Source organism: Capricornis sumatraensis, chromosome 8 (genome assembly GCF_032405125.1).
Source record: "Capricornis sumatraensis isolate serow.1 chromosome 8, serow.2, whole genome shotgun sequence".
Taxonomy (NCBI): domain Eukaryota; kingdom Metazoa; phylum Chordata; class Mammalia; order Artiodactyla; family Bovidae; genus Capricornis; species Capricornis sumatraensis.
Genome location: NC_091076.1, coordinates 105,519,309 through 105,538,111, shown reverse-complemented (window position 1 = coordinate 105,538,111; position 18,803 = coordinate 105,519,309). Strand labels below are relative to the sequence as shown.

Below are 18,803 nucleotides of genomic sequence, written 5' to 3'. Positions count from 1 at the left end.
TCTTCTCCCCAGAATGGCTTTGCTTTTCCCCGTAGTTGGCCAGTCCCAGTCTGTCACTTGGAGGGAGGCTGGGGTTAGATTGCAGGTGAGGACTAAATGGGGATGTGGAGAGACGCAGGCATTCTGACTTCCCAACCCCGTACCCTGCAGGACGGCCCGCCCAGGGCTGGAGGACTGGCCTGTGGCTCCGTGGGATGGACAGTGTGGCAGGAGGGGTGGTGACTGACCTGGAGCCAGCCAGGGAGGGCGAGGGCTCTTGGGGAGCCCCTTTGTCCTGGGAGCGAGGCTTGAACTGAGCGGATGCTGTGCAGTCTGGTTGGAGTTCAGGTTGGGACTTGGACTCCTCTCAGGCTTGCTAGCGCTCAGAATTAGCTGTTTCATAAGTAGTTGGGAGAATTACATGAGAGGATGCTCGTCGAGTGCTTCAAGCAGCATCTGGCCACAGTTCCCTCTCCGTCACTTTTATTGCCCAACAGCAGCAGTGACGGCAGTACTGTGGCTGCCGCCTCCTGTGTTTAGTCCCACCTCCACAGAGGTGCCCTGTGAGCCAAGGTTTGGTTGCTAAGCTGCTGGCCGGGGCTGCCTGGTGCCTCTGGGGGATTGGGTTTCCCTGGACAACTCAGGCGCCAGCAGAGCAGCCGTGGGCATCTGAGTTGGCATGGGCAGATGCCGGAGGGGTCAGCAGCTGCCCCGGGCGCTTAGAGCCCTGCCTTACCATTCCCCCGGGGTGGGAGGTGCAGGGGCATGCTCACACCCTGCAGACGGAGGCCAAAGCTGTGCGCGGGCCTCACACAGGATGTCGGGGAAGGGAGGGCGGTTTCAGCAGCAGCAGGCTGTGGGGAGCTGGCTTGAGCCAGGGCTGTGCCCCACGCCAGACGTGCTCCCAGCAATTATGAACAGTGGACACGTGCTCCCGTGGCTCCAGGAGCCTTCTTTCCCGTGGGCCCCAGGTGTCCAGAGCGCTGCTCCCAGATGTAGCGTCTCCCAGCAGCCCAGGCCATGGAGGGACCTTCTAGGGGGGCTGGCCCATCGCATACCTCCAGGACAGGCTGGCACAGCTTGGTCAAGCTTTTGTTTCCTGGGGATAAATGAGCCCAGGTGCCCCAAACCATGCCAGCGTGGGACGAGCCATCTGTTATGAGAACCAACCCCCTTCTTCCTCCCTGTGACACAATCAGAAGTGCTGCTTAGGGCAGAGAGCCGAGACAAGCCCACCCCCATGTGTGTATTTCTTCTCTGCCTTTGGGTCCCCCACCCATGCAGGGTCTGAGCAGAGGATGGGAAGGGAAGACCAGGTGGGATTTTACTAGCCTGTGGCCAAGTAGGCGGTCTTCCCAGGTGGCTAGTGGTAAAAAAAAAAAAACACCTGCCAATGCAGGAGAGGCAGGTTCGAGCCCTAGATTGGGATGACCCCATGGAGAAGGAAATGTAACTTACTCCAGTACTCTTGCCTGGATAATTCCATGGACAGAGGAGACTGGCGGGCCACGGTCCCTGGGGTTGCAAAAGAGACGCCACTTAGCGACTAATCAACAAACATCTGGCCAAGTAGGCAGCTCTCCTATTTTTTTTTCCCCAGGGTGAGGGGAGACCAATTTTAAGCCAGAAGTAGTGTTGGACGATTGGAGCAGTGAAAGGGAGGGGCTGGCCAGGCCAGTGGCCTGCGGGGGCCTCTCAGGCCAGCTCCAGGCACGAAGCACAGACCTGCTGGGCAGAGCAAGTACAAATGAGCCCCAGGTCGGCAAGCCTCGTGGCCCGGCAGACCCTAAGCCCTAAGTGGCCACCTCCAAGGGACCAGAGAGCTGGGCAGAGCAGGGAGGGTGGCCCACAGGTAGATCTGGTGACAGACAGAGGTTGTGGTGGGCAGGATTGGAGACTGAGAGCCATACGCATCAGAGCTGCTTCTGCCACGAGGGGTGTGGGAGAAGAAGTCGAGGCCCCTAAATGCTAAGGTGCCCCCCACATCTGATGCCACGAAGGTGTTAGTCACTCAGTCATGTCCGACTCTTTGCAGCCCATGGACTGTAGCCCACCAGGCTCCTCTTGGGAGCCTTCAGAAAGTTCTATTGGGCAGTCTTTAGAAAGTTCAGGGGATGGAGAAGGTGTTTCTTCTCAGGAAGCCGCCCCCCCCAACCCTACCCCGCCAGGAGTCATGCTCTAGCCAGGTAGCTCCCCTAGTGCAGGAAACCAGGACCCTCAGAGCTCTTCCATCCCCAGTGAGTTGGTAAAGAATCTGCCTGCAATGCAGGAGACCTGGGTTCAATCCCTGGGTCGGGAATATCCCCTGGAGAAGGGCATGGCAACCTACTCCAGTATTCTTCCTTGGAGAGTTCCATGGACAGGGGAGCCTGACAGGCTACAGTCCTCAGGTTGCAAAGAGTCGGACACGACTGAGTGACTTTCTTCTTGGCATCAGACGTGGCAAGGGGCTCCTTAGCTTGGAGGAGCCCTGACTTCCTCTCCCACCTCCCTCGTGGTAGAAGCAACATTGATGTCTGCAGCACCCGAGAGCTCGCCAGTACCCCCCCAGGCCTTCCTGTTGAAGCTCACGGCCTGGGCCCCTGAAGCCTGAGGTCACACAGCTGGTTCCACCCACCTGTCTGCTCCCTGCCTCTGCTCTCAATTCGACGTCCACAGTGGCACGGGAGTGGGGGGCGGCAGGAGCGATCGTCCCCCAACAGGACTGAGTGCCTGCTGTGAGCACAGGGTTGTCCTCACACCTGATCGTTGCCTGGGCCCCCCTCCGTGTGATCTTCTTATCGCCCTTCCTGGGAGGCAGATAATCAGAAAGGAGGAAAAACATCGCTGGTAATCCCATAACCCCTCCAGTGTGTTGTCAACTTATGTAAATATTTTTAATAGATTCTTCCCGACTCCCGGTTACATTGGACACATGTTTCCACAGCCATCATCTCCTGCCCTTTTCGTGACCGTCTGCCTCCCGTCGTGGGGCTGAGCACCCCTCACCCGTCCCCTGCTTTTGGCCACTTAGATGGCCTCTCATTTTTCCTAGTAGCTTAATGACCAGCATGACAAGGTTGGGGAGGGCATCCATGGAGCTCAGTGGGTGCCTGAGTCCACGGTGGTTTTAGACATCGTTTTAGCCTGAGGTGCGGTCCAACGCTGAGGGAGCACAGTGAGTGACCAGGGTCAAGATGGGTTCAAATACAGATGCTTTTGGAAGGTGATTAAAAAAAAAAAGTTTTTATTTTATATTGGGGTATAGCTGATTAACAACGTTGTGATAGTTTTAGGTGAACAGCAAAGGGGCTCAGTTGTACAGGTACATGTATCCATTTTCCCCCAAACTCCCCTCCCATCCAGGCTGCCCCATAACATTGAGGAGAGTTCCCTGTGCTGTACGGAAGGTGATTTTTTTAAATATGCTGCCTGAGGGCCAAGAAGGTTATTTCAGAGAGAATCATGAAGACAAAAGCATGGAAACCAGAGTGAATGGGACTCGTGTGGGGGGCCTAGCAGATGGTCAGAGGGCCAAGCAGAGGGGGACACAGTTGGGGAGGGGAGGGCGGACCCCGTCAGACCCCTGCCCAGGACTGTCAGGGGGTTCCCAGTGGGGACAAACTGAAGCTCTTCACTGTGGCCCAGCAGGACCCCCTTCCGACCCATGGCATCCCTCCTGTTGCCTGCGCCCGGCCCCCCCAGGCACACGCAAGCTTGTTCTGGCCACCTGACACGCCCTGCCCCGAATCCTCCCATGGCATACTGCTTCCCGCCATCCAGGACAGGGTGGAGGTATTGTCACCTCCATTCATTCATTCAGCGAGCTCCATGGGGGAGGAGACGAGGGTGGGAGGCACTAGAGCGTCTGGAGGTCTGGAGGAAAATCGTCCCAGGCAGAAGGAATGGCAGATGCAGAGACCCAGACCCAGGAAGGTCCTGCTGACCACCCTGGTCCCTCCACTGAAGCGTCTTCCCCTATTTTCCTGGAGGCTCTGATCTCTACCTGAAACCAGCCCACCGACTGATTTCATGTACCTGTGAGTCACCACACCCCCTGCCAGGGTGTAAGCTTGGTGAGCTAGAGGATCTCGTCTGGCTGTCAGAGGATCTTGTGCGTGCAGTCCTAGGATGGGGTTTGCCCCGTGCTAGGCCCTGGAGTTTGATAACTCTCATTGCAGACCGGCGTTCTCGGCCTCCAGGAACTGCCTGAGGGCCACCCAGCTGTGAGCCCTAGCTCTGCGTCCCCAGCCCTGGGCTTTTTCCCTGACGTCTTTTTCTCCCGCTCAGGACTGGGTTGAGTCGATAGCATCTGTTCCACCCCCGGAAGCTCCAGGCAGGCCCAGGTTCCTGAAGCTTCTCCGCAGAGAACCTGCTTGTCTGGGGTGAGTGGAGCCGAGGCTTTGCCTGGAGCTGAGTCCAGCCCGTCCTAGAGCTGTCCTCCTTCGAGACGGGAAGGCTCTTTTCAGGCCTCATCGTGGGCGGTGCTTCTGTATTGGGAGCTCCTCTGAAGGGTGGGTTGGAGTGAGCAGCACATGCAGTGTGTACCCACCGAGGTCCTGACTCCGTCCCTGCAGGCCACGGGTGTCCCAGCCCGCGGGGGAGTGAGTGGCAGGGGCAGGCAAGGCCACCCAGCCCTGCCCAGCCACAGCATGCCGGTGGCCACGCCGCTGCCTGGTTGGCCCCGAGCTGAAGGCATGTGGGAGTGTGTCTACGTGCATCTGTGCCTTTGAACCCGGGGCTATAACCAGGCATCCGCTGTCCTGTCATATGCCTCCTTGGCTGCCTCCCAGAGCCCCAAGAGTTGGGAATCCACCACTCCCGGGGGCAATCTGCATTCTGTCCATCCCTTCTCAGTGATGTGACGAGTTGCCCAGCCTCTGTGGTCTTCCTTTCCTTGTCTGCCAAGTGGGGATATTCCACTCACCTTCCAAGGAGGCTTCTGGAAGGTGAACACCCAGAATGAGGTTTGGGTACACCTTGTTCTAACTCACAAGTGTGTTTCAGTGCTGCTAGGCAGCAGGGCCCCCAAGGGGCTGCTGGGTAGATGGAGCGTCCGTCCTCCCTTCCCAGGTGGGGCTGCCCCCGGCCCCCCGACATGCACATCTTCCCCGGGGCTGTGCAGTGTCATCCTTGGCACCTGTGTGGGTCCTCGGTACAGATGGCCCTGTGCCCGCTTGACCCCAGGCCCTACAAGGGTCTTGGGGCAGAGTCCAGGGCAGCCTCGCCCTGGAGTCTGCGGGCCCCTCTCCTCCTCTGGGGCGACCCTCCTGGCTTTCTCTGACTTCTGACCCAGTGGCCAAGGCTGGGGGAGGGGGGGTGGCACCACCAGGAGCCTGGGGCAGCTGGCTGATGAGCTGGTGCACCCTCCCCCACGGCTGGAATGCCTGGCCACCAGCTCAGCTGTTTGTCCAGGAGGTCGCTGCAGCCCAGCACTCGGTCCGTTCTCACTCCCAGAAGCCTGGGGGACTTTCCCATGTTTGTTCCCCAAACCTGCTGCAGGGCCTCGGGTCAAGCAGGCACCTAGGAGTTTCCCGACTGCCTGCTGGTCCTTGGAGGAAAGGGGCCTTCTCTGGCTCCCCCCAAATGGGAAGCCATTTCCAGGGTGGGCCTGAGCCCCTGTGTTTCCAAGGACAGGCCCTGGCGTCCTGTGGTCAGTGGGAGGTTGTGCTCTTGGAAGCAGGAAGCTGGAGCCCATGTGATCCCACCCTCTTCCCCAAGGATGAGCCAGAAATAGTTCCCCTTGGACTGGGGAATGCGTTCTGTGGTGGGCGGGCAGTTTGGGGGCTTTGAGCTGGTTTCTTTATTGGGAGCAGGTTTTTTCTCCTGATTAGCCTCCCCTTGGGCCCGTGGGAAAACCAGCGCACCCCATCAGAGCCCAAGGGCGCTGGACCTGGGAGAGCCAGAGATGAGACAGGGAGGTGGGGCGGAAGCCTGGGGCTGCGCAGGCCCCGGCAGCTGTGGGGGTGGACCCAGCTCCTGCGTGGGTCCCCGGTGTAGGGTGGGATGGTGGGAGCAGCCTCAGCCCAGAGCCCCCGGACAGCCTTCCCTGAAGTCGGAAGGACGAGTCTGCAGGAGTGCGGACCCGCCACGGGAGTTCCCCTGGGCCTTTCCCCTCTCCCATCTGGGTTCTGATCTGTGAGCCCAGGTGGACCGCCTTTGCATTCCCACTTCCGCCCGGTTCTGAAGACAGAGGCTTGTGAAATTTCCCTTTCTGGGTAGCCAGAGTTTTATGGTTATCCAGAAAACAGGTTAACTATTAAGCTTAATTAACCTCAGGGCCTCTGGCCCTTCTTGTTGCTATAAAGCCGGGCTAAATGGCTTCCTCCCCCAGCCTCTCCCATTGGCTTAACAAGGCCTGCAGGTGGCTGGGAGCAAGCGTCAGAGCGTTAACTGGCTGTGGGCCTCCGGGTACAGGGCTCCCTCCCTCCGGTCTCCTGTTAGGGAGGCGCACTCCAGGGATGGGCCATGGGGAAGCCCAGGGTGGAGTGAAGCCGGCCCGGCCCAGGGCTCAGCCACCTGCAGGCTCGGGGAGAGAGGCTGCCCGCACTGGGCGCTGGGCCCAGCTCTGGGGCCTCCCTCGCCAGGCGCTCAGCTCTTCCCCGCTTTCCCCAGGGGGCCGCACACAGCAAGATGAGGAGGTTCCTGAGGCCAGGACACGACCCTGCGAGGGAGAGACTCAAGAGGGACCTCTTCCAGTTTAACAAGGTAAGGGGAGTGGTGGGCTGGCTGGGTGTGGATGGTGGGCATGGAGGTACCCCTCCCGCAGGAACGTCGCCGGTGGCCCAGTGGTTAGGACTCCATGCTCTCACTGCCAAGGGTGCGGGTTTGATCCCTGGTTGGGGAACTAAGTGCCACGCAGCCAAACAAACGAACAGAAGGTGTCGCCCTCCCCCCAGGCGGGGGTTGGCACTGGGGTCGCCTTTACCTGGACTACAGTGCTTACTTGGCGCCACCCACCGTGCCCCCTGGGACCTAGGTTTTGGAAATGGGGTCTGGGTGGCAGCTTTCCTGGGCAAGGAGAGCAGGATGCCCAGCAGTGGGCTCTCCTTGCCCCTCATCTCTCTCTGACCTCGGTAAGTTCCTCCATCTCTCCCAGCCTCAGTTTCCCCACCTGTAACGTGGGGATAAAACCATGCACCCCGCCTACCTCCCCCAGGCTTATGGGGGAGGCTTAGGGCTAGGGAGGATGAGATGTCAGTGAGTCCTGTTCCCATGATGCCAGCTTCCTTGGAGCCCTGGGGCCACAGGCTACAGCTGTCCCCTCCCTCCTCAAATCATTCCCCAAAGAAAACACGGCGTTCCCTACAGGGGGGATGCATGGTTCCTTCTGGCAGGTTCTGTGCCTGGGCGGGTGGGGAGAGGCACCTGTGAGAAGGTGCGGGTTGGCATTTGACTTGCCCCCACCCCACACCTGCTCCTAAGCCCCCCACCCCCCAGAGTGAGTGTCCTTTTCCCAAGATCACAGGGCTTCCGCGAAGCCTGGCCCTGGGAAGGCTGGAGCCAGGCTGTAAAGGGGAAGGAGCACAGCGCGGTTTATTAGCTCCAAGGCCACCTGGCAATCTGAAGCCAATCCGGGGTAATTAGCCCCTCTCACTTCTGCTTTGATCTAGGCCCCGGCCTCCCCTCCAGAAGGTGGACGGCGGGAAGGGGAGCAGCAGAGTGGCTGCTGACGGGTGGGCTTCCAATCCAGCTTAGCCTCTTAGAAGAGGGGAGAGCCAGTGCCGATCACACACTGCGTAGGCCCATCATGTGGACCACGTGGAATTAGATCATTTAAGGGCTGGGCACAGTGGCCCTGGAGTGCCAGCTGCTGTTTCCTGGGGCTGCGTGCCTCCCAGGGAGAGAGAGCTCCCAGGGGCGTGTTTAAGGCTGGTCAGGGTCCCAACGCACTCTGCCGTTTTCCTCTAATTTTCTTGACCTGTGGCTCTGAGGGTACCCGCCTCTGGGATCAGGGCTTCCCCGAAGAAACACCTCCTCCCACTGAGGTAAGGAAGCCATGGGTGGGGCTTTTAGGCCTTGGGATGGGTGTGTGTGTGTGTGTGTGCACACGCAGGTGTTATGAACGGGAGAGCTGCCATTCTCATTCCCAAGGGAGCAGCTCATGGGTGTTGAGTGCGGGTCTCAGAACCTCAGCACCCACCACGGGGCCTGGGTGTGACCGCTGTTGCCTTCCATTGCCCCTGATGACGCTGGGATCTTACACCCCAAAAAGGTGGCTGATTCCAGTGCAAACCGGATAGACAGGCTCAGCGAAGAGGGATGAACCCCCGCCTCAAGTTCCAACTGTGGAGCAATAGGGTGGAGCTGGGGTGGGGCCAAGGTAGAGGAATCGGCCCCCCACCGTGCCCCCAAACTCAGCTGCCCCACCCCCAGGCCTGGCTGGGAAGAGGGAGGGGAGCTCCTGGAATTCCTTCTTCCTTCCATTCACTTCTGAGAAACATGCTTTGAGTACCTACTGTATACACAGCCCAGGGCTGAGGCTTTGAGAATCTCAGATAAGACCTTTGCCCTCCAGGATGTTTATAATCTGGTGTAAGCAAGAGGGCTGATGGTCTGAAGTGGGGGAAGTCTTGGGAGATCATTGGGGAAGGTAAGGGCCTTAGGCTCATCTAGGCTCTGGGTGAGCCGTGGAGCCTGGAGGGTCGGGATTGGAGGGTGAGGTCAGATCCTCGGTGATTGGGGAGCCCAAGCCCCGCCCCCAGCCGTGAGGTCCAGGGAGGCTGGAACCTCGGAGTCTGGGTCTGCTACACCAGAGCCTGGTGGGTTTTGAGCAGGGGTGTGAGCGATCTCATTTATGACTTAGGTAGGGTGCTTCTGGGACTTTTTTCAACCTTTCAGTCTGAAGCAGGTAAGCTCAAAGCCCTTAAGAGATGTTGCATTGACTGGGTGGGGCCCAGCAGTGGCAGTGGGGTGCTGGGCTTGGCACTGTTGACATTTGGGGCCTTCAGGAGCAACAGCATGCCCGGCCCTGCCTCCCCAAGACATGACAACCAGAAACGTCTCCAGACGTGGTGCCTTACTGCCTGGGTTCGTTCACCGGCCAGGTGACCTTGGACAAGTTCTTGTTGTTCAGTTGCTCAGTCATGTCTGATTCTTTGCAACTTTATGGACTGCAGCATGCCAGGCTTCCCTGTCCTTCACCATCTCCTGGAGTTTGCTCAAACCCCTGTCCATCGAGTTGGTAATGCCATCCAGCTATCTCATCCTCTGTCACCCCCTTGGACAAGTTCCTCATCCGTAAATGGAGAGACTGGTAGAAACTAGCCCCCAGTGTTGGTGTGCGGATTAAATGAGTTAGTGTGTAAGTCGAGGGGCCTAGTGTGTAAGTAAGTGGCCAGTGGTTCCAGTATTAGCACAGCTGTGAATGTTATCTGGCTCGAGGTTGAACTTGGACGGTCTTGGCACCCTCCAGCAGAGGTGTGTGACCAGGTCCCAGCAGACAGTGGGATGCACAGAGCTGGAGCTCAGAGCCTCACATCTGGGGAAGCAGTCAGTGTCCACCCTGGAAGGGCTGGTCTACAGGGCACCGAGCTGGGAAGTGGGACTTGGCACCATCATTGGCCAGTCCCAAGCGGCTTGCAGATGCCCACTTCTAAACCAGTGCTGGGTCTCTCCCTCCATCACCTTCTGGCGAAACTCATTGACACTCGCTGCAAGGGAGGTGCCTCAGAGAGAGCAGCACGTCCTGTGTCTTTGGGAAGGAGCACTGTCTGTGGACAGATGCTCGGAAGCCCCTGCTGGGGGCTGATTGTCTGAAGGGCAGCTCCGGTTCACCGGGGGCTCTGGGCCAGGCAGCGAAGGGCTCTGGAGCCAGGTGGTCTGGGTCTAGATGCCAGCTCACTGAGTGACTGCAGAAACGTCACTCTCTCTGCTCCTCAGGTTCCTCATCTGTAAAGTGGGTATTACAGTAACCCCTCCACCCCGGTGGTAAGCTGAGTAAGTTAAATTGCTTTGAATGGCGCCCACAAATGGCTGGTGCCCTACAGGGTCAGCCTCGTCTTCGCCTACTCCTGACGACTCAGGTGGTAGTGTTCCCGCTTCTGCAGGTGAAACTGAGGCCTCCATGCTTGCACGGCCTGAGCACCTGGAGGGCACCGACTTGGAACACAGCACCCAGTTCCATCTGTCCACAGCCGAGGCCTCAGGGTGCTGGCCCTGACTCTTACCGTGCCGCATGCTGGGTCCTTGGTCCGGTCGGGAGGACAGAGGAGTCGGCTGGCCATGCCAGCAGGGCCGCCGGGGACCACATGTAGGGACTGTGGGACCCACAGGAGGGAGGAAGGGACCCCGAGGGCACGTCGGTCAGGTTAAGTAAAATCTCTTCCTTGAAAAATCCCTCGAGGCCCGGCCTCCCTGGTGAGACCTGCCAGCCGGCTGATAAGGGCGCCTGGGCCCTTCCTGCCTGGGACCACCCTCCCCCACCCCAGGCCCTGAACAAACAGCGTGTTCCTGACCAGCTGCCCCTGTCCAGGGCGGTCTGGTCCTGGCTTTTGCATGGCTGGGCCCCTGGTGTCAGGTGATAGGCTCCCAGGGAGGGCCAGGTTGCTGCCAGCACCAGGAATCTGGGCTGACCACACCCAGTCTGGGCCAGTGCCTCCCTGTCCCCTACTCCGTCCCCCAGCACACCCCCAGGCACCCCTGGGCAGCCTTCCTCCCCGCCTCCGGCAAGTGATAGGGGCTCCTCAGCCCTCGATCTTGGACGGGATCCCCCTTTTCTAGGCGCAGGGGGGACCTCTGTTCTCTCCCTCCCTCTGCTGTCCTCCTTCCGGGGAACGTGATTGAGACAGATGGGCTTTCTCTCTCTGCACCGGGCTAATGTTGCAGTCTGGCAGCTCCTACAAATCTCTCCTTTCCCAACTCCCTGTCAAAAGGGTTCATTGTTCTACCTTCTCTTGGCAGAGGTCACCTGAGCCAGGTAGCAGGGCGGGGACAGTGCCAGGTAGGCTGGATGCTGGGCCTGGGAGGTAGGGGAGGACAGCCCACAGCTGCCAGGCTCTGGTCAGCCTCTGCTTTGAACCAGAGCTGGAGGCGGCTGGGAGGGCCAGGCCTGCGTCCTGGGCGGAGGGCTGATGGGGGTTGCTCTGTGCCTTAGAAGTCCACACAGGGGCCCCCCCAACCCTGGGGCTGAGTCCCTCCCGTACCCGGGGGCTGCTTCCTTTAAGGGAGGTCTGATATCTGCCGTGCTCCGGGGTCCTGGAACTGTGCCTAAACCCTCCACCAGCCTGGGGGAACGCTGCCAACCTGGGCCTGGTGCTCCAGGCAGGGGAACCGAGTCTTCAAAGGCCGAGAGGAGTTGGAGAGAGGAGCAACTGAGCGTGGGGGGCACCCAGAGCGCAGGCCACAGTGCCTTGTGGAAGCCTCTGCTTCTCCCAGCGTCTCTGGCCCTGGGGGTCCACCTCCTGCCTGTTCCCCTCCAGGCTTTCACTGACTTCTCTTCTCTCCCCATATCCAAACCCCAGCAAGACCACCGAGGCCCCTCATAACTGGCCTGGGGTCCCCACGGCTCCTTGTTCTGCTGGGTCCCCGAGCGCATATTCCTCATGTCGCTTTGCCTCAGGCAGGGGTTTGTGGGTCTTACTTGCCTGTGGAAGCAGGGCCCCTGTGCCCACTCCCGGACCTGGGGAAGCCCCCGTCTCCACACTAATTGCACTCGAATCCACTCTCTTGGCCCCAGCCAGTTAGTTGTTGTTCAGCGTGACTCTATGACCCCATGAACTGCAGCACGCCAGGCCTCCGTGTCCTTCACTATCTCCCAGAGTTCGCTCAAACTCACGTCCATCGCGTCAGTGATGCCATCCAACCATCTCATCCCCTGTCTTCCCCTTCTCTTCCTGCCTTCAGTCTTTCCCAGCATCCGGGTTTTTTCCAATGAGCTGGCTCTTCACATCAGGGGGCCAAAGTATTGGAGCCTCAGCATCGGGTTTCCTTTAGGACTGACTGAGCCAGTCAGGGTCACCATTAAGTTCTCTCCCATTTTGGTTTCTTTCAGCCACATTGTGAGGCACGTGGGGTCTTGGTTCCCCAACCAGAGATCAAACCCACACCTTCTGCATTGGAAGCATGGGGTATTAACCACTGGACCACCAGGGAATTCCTCCATTAATTTGTTTTTAAGGGAGCTTTGGTCCCTCCCAAGTTGTCAACTTGGAGAAGACACCTTGAGGGATATGAGGGAATGAGAGAGAATCTTTGAAGGAGGCAGGGGCCTTAAGGAGCAGGCCTTTGCCCTGTGAGGCCAGCTGAGCCCTGAGGCTCATCTTGTCCAAGCCAAAGGCAGCCCTGCTCAGTGCAGTCTTTAGGGTCGTCCTGGGGACCACACGTGAAATGAGGCAACGTAGCTCGCCCAGCTCCAAGCACCTTTTAAGTGGTAGCTGAGGATTCTAAGTTTCGTGGGCCTGACTCCGTTCCTGTTCTTTCTAAACCAGCCTATGAGAAAGACTGTGGTTTGGGAGGGAAGGGTGGCATAGTGTCCTCAGGACTTGAAAGGAAATGAGCTATGAGTACAAGTGATTGAACCATAGACCTGACCTTTATCTCCCGCTGCTGTTGGAAGAAAGAGTGACCTGCACCAGGAGTGACTCGGGTGAGATATTAGGAGAACGTGTGGCCTGAGCCCCTGACGGAAAGCTGTTTTCTCTTTGGCTTGACTTTCCTGCCAGTGTCCCGAGGCAGACATGTCTAAGGCAGCACCCTAGTCCGATGGGAATATGAGACTTATGCAATTTAAAATGTTGTCGGAGCCATATTACAGTTTTTAAACAAGTGAGTTTAATTTTGATGAGGTATTCTGTTCAACCCAATATATCCAAAATGTTATTGTTTCAACATGTAGTCAACAGATATTAGATTTTCTTAATTTTTTTTTAATAAAAAGGATTATTCTATACTTACTGCACATCTCAATTCGGCCATTATGTTTTCTTTTGGAACACGTGATCTATATTTAGCAGTTGGAAGATTTACAGTTGAAAAAGGAAATTCAACGCTCTGGCCTGCCTGACTCCAGCCCCTGTTGCTCTGGAACCCAAGAACATAACCTGGAAAGTTTTCTAATTACTGAATTGTGAGGGCCCATCCTTGAATTTAAGTTAAATACAATTAGAAGTTCAGTTTCTTAGTGGCAGTAGCCACATTGCTAGGGCGCAGGATCTACTCATGGTTTATGGGTATTTTACAGGGCGTCAGGGCTTGGGCCCCCCACCAGGCTCCTGCTGGGTGCTTCCTCCAGAGTCCTCCAAATTCCAGAGGCTTTGGCCTTGAGCTGCTTCTGCTGGTGATGATGGGAAAATGCTGTCAGCCCAGGGAGGCCCCAGCAACCTGGGGCCGGCCGAGGGGGGCTCCTGGGGCAGCTTGTCCCACACACCGCATCACCCTCCTTTTCCTGGGAAATGTTTACATTCCAGATACCCTGCTATCTCCCCAAGGCTTTTCCAGGCTCTGCATTTTTTGCATAGCTGAACAAGAACCTGGACTGGAGCGGGTGGGGGTTCCTGCCGGCCCACTGCTGCCCCCTTCTAGGTACAGCCACTTAGAGGGCAGACTGTGTCCCTGGCAGAGAACAGGGCCTGTGGGGGCCCACACCTATGCATCCCAGAATAGCCACTCTTTGGAGCTCTCGTCCCCTGATCGACCCCAGCACGGGGCCTCCTTCCTGGATCCACTGGCCAGGGCGGGCAGGCAGGCAGCAGTTGGGTTTGCTAAGCTATCGCCCCAGCTGTCACCAGGACTTATCTCTCTCTGCTCCTTGGAGGCCAAGTGAACCCCAGAGCAGAGCCTTGGGCCTACAGAGAGCTGCCTCACAGGGGAAGCCTTTTTCTGCAGGACAGTCTCCATGGTTTAAAAGAAAAAATATCTTCAAAGTAGGTGGCTGACATCCTGCGTCCCACTCTAACCTAGCTCTATAGGTTCAGTATCCCCTGGAGTGGGGACTAGGGGTTGAGGCTTGCCGACTAAGAAACAGGTGAAAACCCTCCTGAAGATGGTTTGTCAATCTCCGTCTCTAATGCTTACATCCATACATTTTTAACCTGTAATTCCACCCCAGGACATCTGCCTAAGGAAATACTTAGTTATAGGCAGAGATAGGAGAGCAAGAATAGTCATCAGTGTAACCGTCAGTTGCAAAACCTTGGGTAACAAAGTAAATACTCAATAATAGAGGCCTAGTGAGTTAGGGTGCCTCCCCCTGAAGACTCTTCTTCAGCCATTTAAAAGTCATTTTAGGAGTTCCCTGGTGGTCTAATGGTTGAGACTTGGCACTGTCATGGCCTGGGTTCAATCCCTGATTGAAGAAACTAAGATCCTACAAGCTGTGAAGTGCAGCAAAAATTTAAATAAAATAATAATTTTTTAAAAAGTCATTTGGGTGCTTTGAACAGCCTGGGCTGGCTTTAGGTAGGAAGACCGAACATAGAGCTGTATGTGTATATATCCATGTGGTGTGGTCCAACCTAAGTCTCTGCTTTTTTTGTTTGTTTTTTTAATTTATACTTTATATTTTTATTAAAAAAATTTAAAACTTATGTGTATATATATGTATTCTCTAACCAGGGACCAAACCTGTACCCGCTGCAGTGGAAGTACAGCGTCTTAACCACTGGACCTCCAGGGAAATCCCAAAATTAAAAAAAAAATTGTTTAGAACGGTTACTTCCATTTACAGTTATTGCAAAGTATTCAAGTTGCTGAGTTGTGTCCTACTCTTCAGCAGATCTTCCTGACCCAGGAATCAAACCAGGGTCTCCTGCATTATAGGCAGATTCTTTACCAACTGAGCTATCGGGGAAACCACAGTTATTACAAAGGGTTGGCTCTAGTCCCTACATTGTATGGGACGTCCTTGAGCCTGTCTTAGACTCAGTCATTTGTACCTCGCACTCCCCACCTCTGTATGCCCTTCCTGACCCCTTCGCACTGGTAACCTCTAGTTTGTTCTCTACATCTGTGAGTCTGCTTCTTTTGGTTATGTTCGCTAGTGGTTGTGTTTTGTTAGATTCCACATATAAGTGAAAACATCGAGTGTGTGTCTTCCTCTGAAGTCGCTATCTGCAAGTATACAGCCACACACACCTACAATGGGACACACCGCCTTGCTAGCAAGGGTTACTCTGGTCGTAAGAGTGTGGGTGACTTTTGTTCTCTTTCTCAAGTTCCTTTGTATGTTCCAGGTTTTCTACCACATGTATTATTTCTAGAAAGAGAAATAAGCAAAGAAGCACTCCAGAAGCTTCCTCCGTGGGAAGATGGTGGAAGAGAGCTTACAGTGGCAGGGGTTCAGCGCTGGAGGAGCCTTGGGTCGCCCAGAGTCAGGAAGGGCGGCTGTGGGTTCTGTCGGACCCCACACGCCCACCTGGAGCTGTGATGCAGCCGGGCTTCCAAACGGCCTGGTGCCTCCCCTGTGCCAGCCCCGCAGACTTGCCCTGCACCCTGGCAGGAGGGCTGGGTAGGCTCCCCACAGGGTAGGCAGTGGAGTAACCGTGTCAGAGTTCCTGGAGAGCAGGGGGCCCCCGAGGCATCTGGGGAGAATGAGCTCCCAGGGAGGTCCACATGGCCAAGGACCAGGTCAGGAATGGGCAGAGGGTGTGGCTCAGGTGGGTCCAGCTAGGGACTGGGATGCGACTGAATTCCTCCTTCCAGCTACCGGTGGCTCGTCCCGCAGCTCCACCCTCCGGTGCTGACCCCTGCCCCCAGCTGTGGAGGGGCAGAGGGGACGTGTCTGCAGGCCCGTGCACACCTGGTTCTCGTTGCAGACAGTGGAGCATGGCTTCCCCCACCAGCCCAGCGCCCTCGGCTACAGCCCCTCCCTGCGCATCCTGGCCATCGGCACCCGCTCCGGAGCTGTCAAGCTGTATCCTTTCTGTCCTCCTGGCTCCCACCCAGGGAGGCCCTGGAAAGGCTGGGGGCCTTGGCATTGCTGAGATTCGAGAAAAGACTCCTCCACTGTCCATATGAAAACAAGTTGTGGATGACCCCTCTCGTTCCAGGGACGTTCCAAGTACCCTCTTAGGAGTCAGCCCTGAATGCAGCGAGTGCAGGGCGGGGATGGGCTGAGCAGTGGTGCTGCGGTTGTTTCTCTTTCCCCACCCCCACCCCGGAAGAATTAGTCGACTGGCCCCAGGGCTCTGTCCAAACTAGAGACAGGGTGGCCTTGAGTCAAAGGAGCTGTCCTAAGGCAGCTGCTCTTCTAGTTTCTACCCCTGGTCATGTGCACTCCCTCATACTCATACAGACACACACACAGCTTGGCAGAGACAGTCTACATAGACACACACATGCATGCACACAGGTTGGTTGTCCTTACAGTCTCTCCCTGGCCTGAGGGTCAACATGGTCCAGTGGGTCTATTTCAGAAGCCAGAACGGGGGATCACTGCTCAGGTCATCTGGCCTGGGCTGGGCTACAAGTCTGTGAGTCCCACCCCTGGATCTGACCTGAGCCCCCAGGGTGGGACCCAGGGGGACTGGGAGGTGGGGGTAGGGGTCACACGGGGAGAGCCCAGCTGGCACTTCCTTAGGCAAAGCAGTAACTCCCTCCTGCTCCTCTGCTGCTGGATGGGGGCGGGGAGCTAGGCAGGGGGTGGTGTACACACAGGGGTGCAGAGGCCAGGTCCCACAGGGCTCAGCCCTCAGCTGGTTAATCATTGCCGGCCCACGGCCATATCCTGGTTACAGCTCTCAGTGCTAAGACTCGCGCTCCCCGGTTGCCGTGGGAGGGCCCACAGGTGCCCGCTGTGTGTCTTCTCACCAGTGCCACCATGTGGTGGCTGATGGTCTCCTACAGCTCAGGTTTTGGGGTTCAGGGAGGCCAGGGCTGCAGTGGGCAGGCTGACAGTTGCCAAGATGAGGCTTCACCCTTCTGAGAAGTCAGCCCCGCCGGCCTGCCTGCGGCAGCCCTCCCTAATTGGCTGACTTCCACCTCGGGGGTCAGGTTGCTGGACCTTGTCCTCGCTGGCCTACTTCTGCCTCCTCCCCACCTGACCCCACACACACAGAGGGGTCCCGCTGCCTGGGGGAGGGAGCCCCTCTCTGCTGAGTACTTGCACTCCGAGGGCAGGCCGGGGGTCGGGGTCGGGGGGGTGGGGTCCTGCCTTCTGGAGCTGTTTCCTGAGCCCTCCCCTCCTAGCTATGGTGCCCCAGGGGTGGAGTTCATGGGCCTGCACCGCGAGAACAACGCTGTGGTGCAGATCCACTTCCTGCCTGGCCAGGTGAGCCCACCCCACACCCTTCTTCGTGGGTTTGGTGCTAATGAGAGGACCCGGGACAAACTTGCTTTTCCCCAGCCGCAGTTCATGACCCGCATCTGTGTAATGACACCCTGGGCACCCCCGGTGTGTTGAGGCCACGGGAACACTGCCCCGCCCTGGTTAACGAGACTGGCCACTCCCGCCCCGTTCCCTCCCCAGTGCCAGCTGGTCACCCTGCTGGATGACAACAGCCTGCACCTGTGGAGTCTAAAAGTCAAAGGTGGGGTGTCGGAGCTGCAGGAAGATGAGACGTTCACGCTACGTGGCCCCCCAGGGTGAGAACTCAGTCTTGTCGCCCCCAGCCAGGAAGCAGGCTGGGCTGCGGGCTGCCTCCCCCCATCCTGAGCCCCAGCTCTCTGCCATCGGTCTGCAGCCTTGGCAGAAAACAGTAAATATGTTTATGCGGTCTGAATCGCTGTGGACGCCATTAAAGGGCACCCCAGGCCTGGGTGTCCCTGGCGCCACTGAGGGAATCGCGGGATTCCGCCCCCCCGCCCCCGCCGTGGGTCCCCCTTTGCCTGGGCAGCAGCCGGCTCACAGGCCGTCCTTCCCATCTGCAGGGCTGCCCCCAGCGCCACGCAGATCACTGTCGTCCTGCCACACTCCTCCCGCCAGCTGCTCTACCTGGGCACCGAGAGTGGCAACGTGTTCGCAGTGCAACTGCCGGCCTTTCACGCGCTGGAGGACCAGGCCATCAGCTCAGACGCCGTGCTGCAGCGGTGAGCCCCGGGCCCCTAAATGCCCTCGAGGTGGACGCGGCCCACTCCCTTCCACACCAGTGATGCCTCAGGAGCTTATCATTTCTCTCCTGGAAAGTCTGTGGGTACAGGAGGGCAGACTCTGAGCACCCCCCAACCTGTCCCCCAAACTGAGAATCTCGCCCTCCAAAATATTAGCACCCCAGCACCAAAAGGGGTCTTGGGAGTACTTGTCATCCCATTTAAAGGGGAGGAAAAGGAGGCTCATAAAGACCGTGCAACAATGCCGCTCTCAGCCCGGTGTCCCTGGCACCGGTACCACCCCTTTCAAAGCCCGGGGGCTCCGCCACAGGGCAGACAAGGCCCAGACCTCCCTGGTCGAATGGGCAGCTTCTGCTGATGCTCACATTTTGGAGTCTTGGCTACTTGTTCACTCGCAGGCAGGCTCCACGTCCCCAGACACCCGACGGCCACAACCTGTAGGGTTCTTGGGATCGTTTCAGAATCTTTGCTCCTGGACGGTGGTGTCTGAAGTAGAGAGGAGTTCAGATCAGGTCTGGGGGTGGGGAGGGCATGCCAGGTCCCCAAAGGGAGGCAGCGGAAGAGTCCAGCAGGAGCCCGTGGAGACCACAGGGCCGGGATGTGCAGCCCCTTCAGGCTTGAGCTTCCTCAGGGCTCCAGCCCAGGCTTGGGGCTGGGTCCCTCTGAGCGCTGGGCAGGGTAGAGTCACACTGGGCAGTGTGACCATGGTTGGAGCAGGACTGTTTGCAGGGGGCCGGGCATGGCTGGTGCTCAACAGGGCCGCCTGGCCTGCAGGCAGGACAGCGGAAGGACCTGCTCCTCATTGTGGCCGAGCCAGCACCCACCTCACCCACACCAGTGGGCATTTAGTTGGTCAGGAA

The 18,803-nt window shown here is 57.8% G+C and overlaps 1 protein-coding gene across 2 annotated transcripts in view; it reads left to right on the top strand.

Annotated features, from left to right (window-relative positions):
• Positions 1–18,803, top strand: part of LLGL2 (LLGL scribble cell polarity complex component 2) — a 33,705-nt gene that overhangs the window by 4,982 nt on the left and 9,920 nt on the right. For both annotated transcript variants that reach the window (XM_068976730.1, XM_068976729.1), the window contains exons 2-6: positions 6,574–6,666; positions 15,711–15,808; positions 17,083–17,164; positions 17,363–17,478; positions 17,764–17,922. In XM_068976730.1, the coding sequence (XP_068832831.1) occupies positions 6,592–6,666; positions 15,711–15,808; positions 17,083–17,164; positions 17,363–17,478; positions 17,764–17,922 (530 nt within the window). In that variant the 5' untranslated portion in view covers positions 6,574–6,591. The remainder of the gene's footprint in view (positions 1–6,573; positions 6,667–15,710; positions 15,809–17,082; positions 17,165–17,362; positions 17,479–17,763; positions 17,923–18,803) is intronic.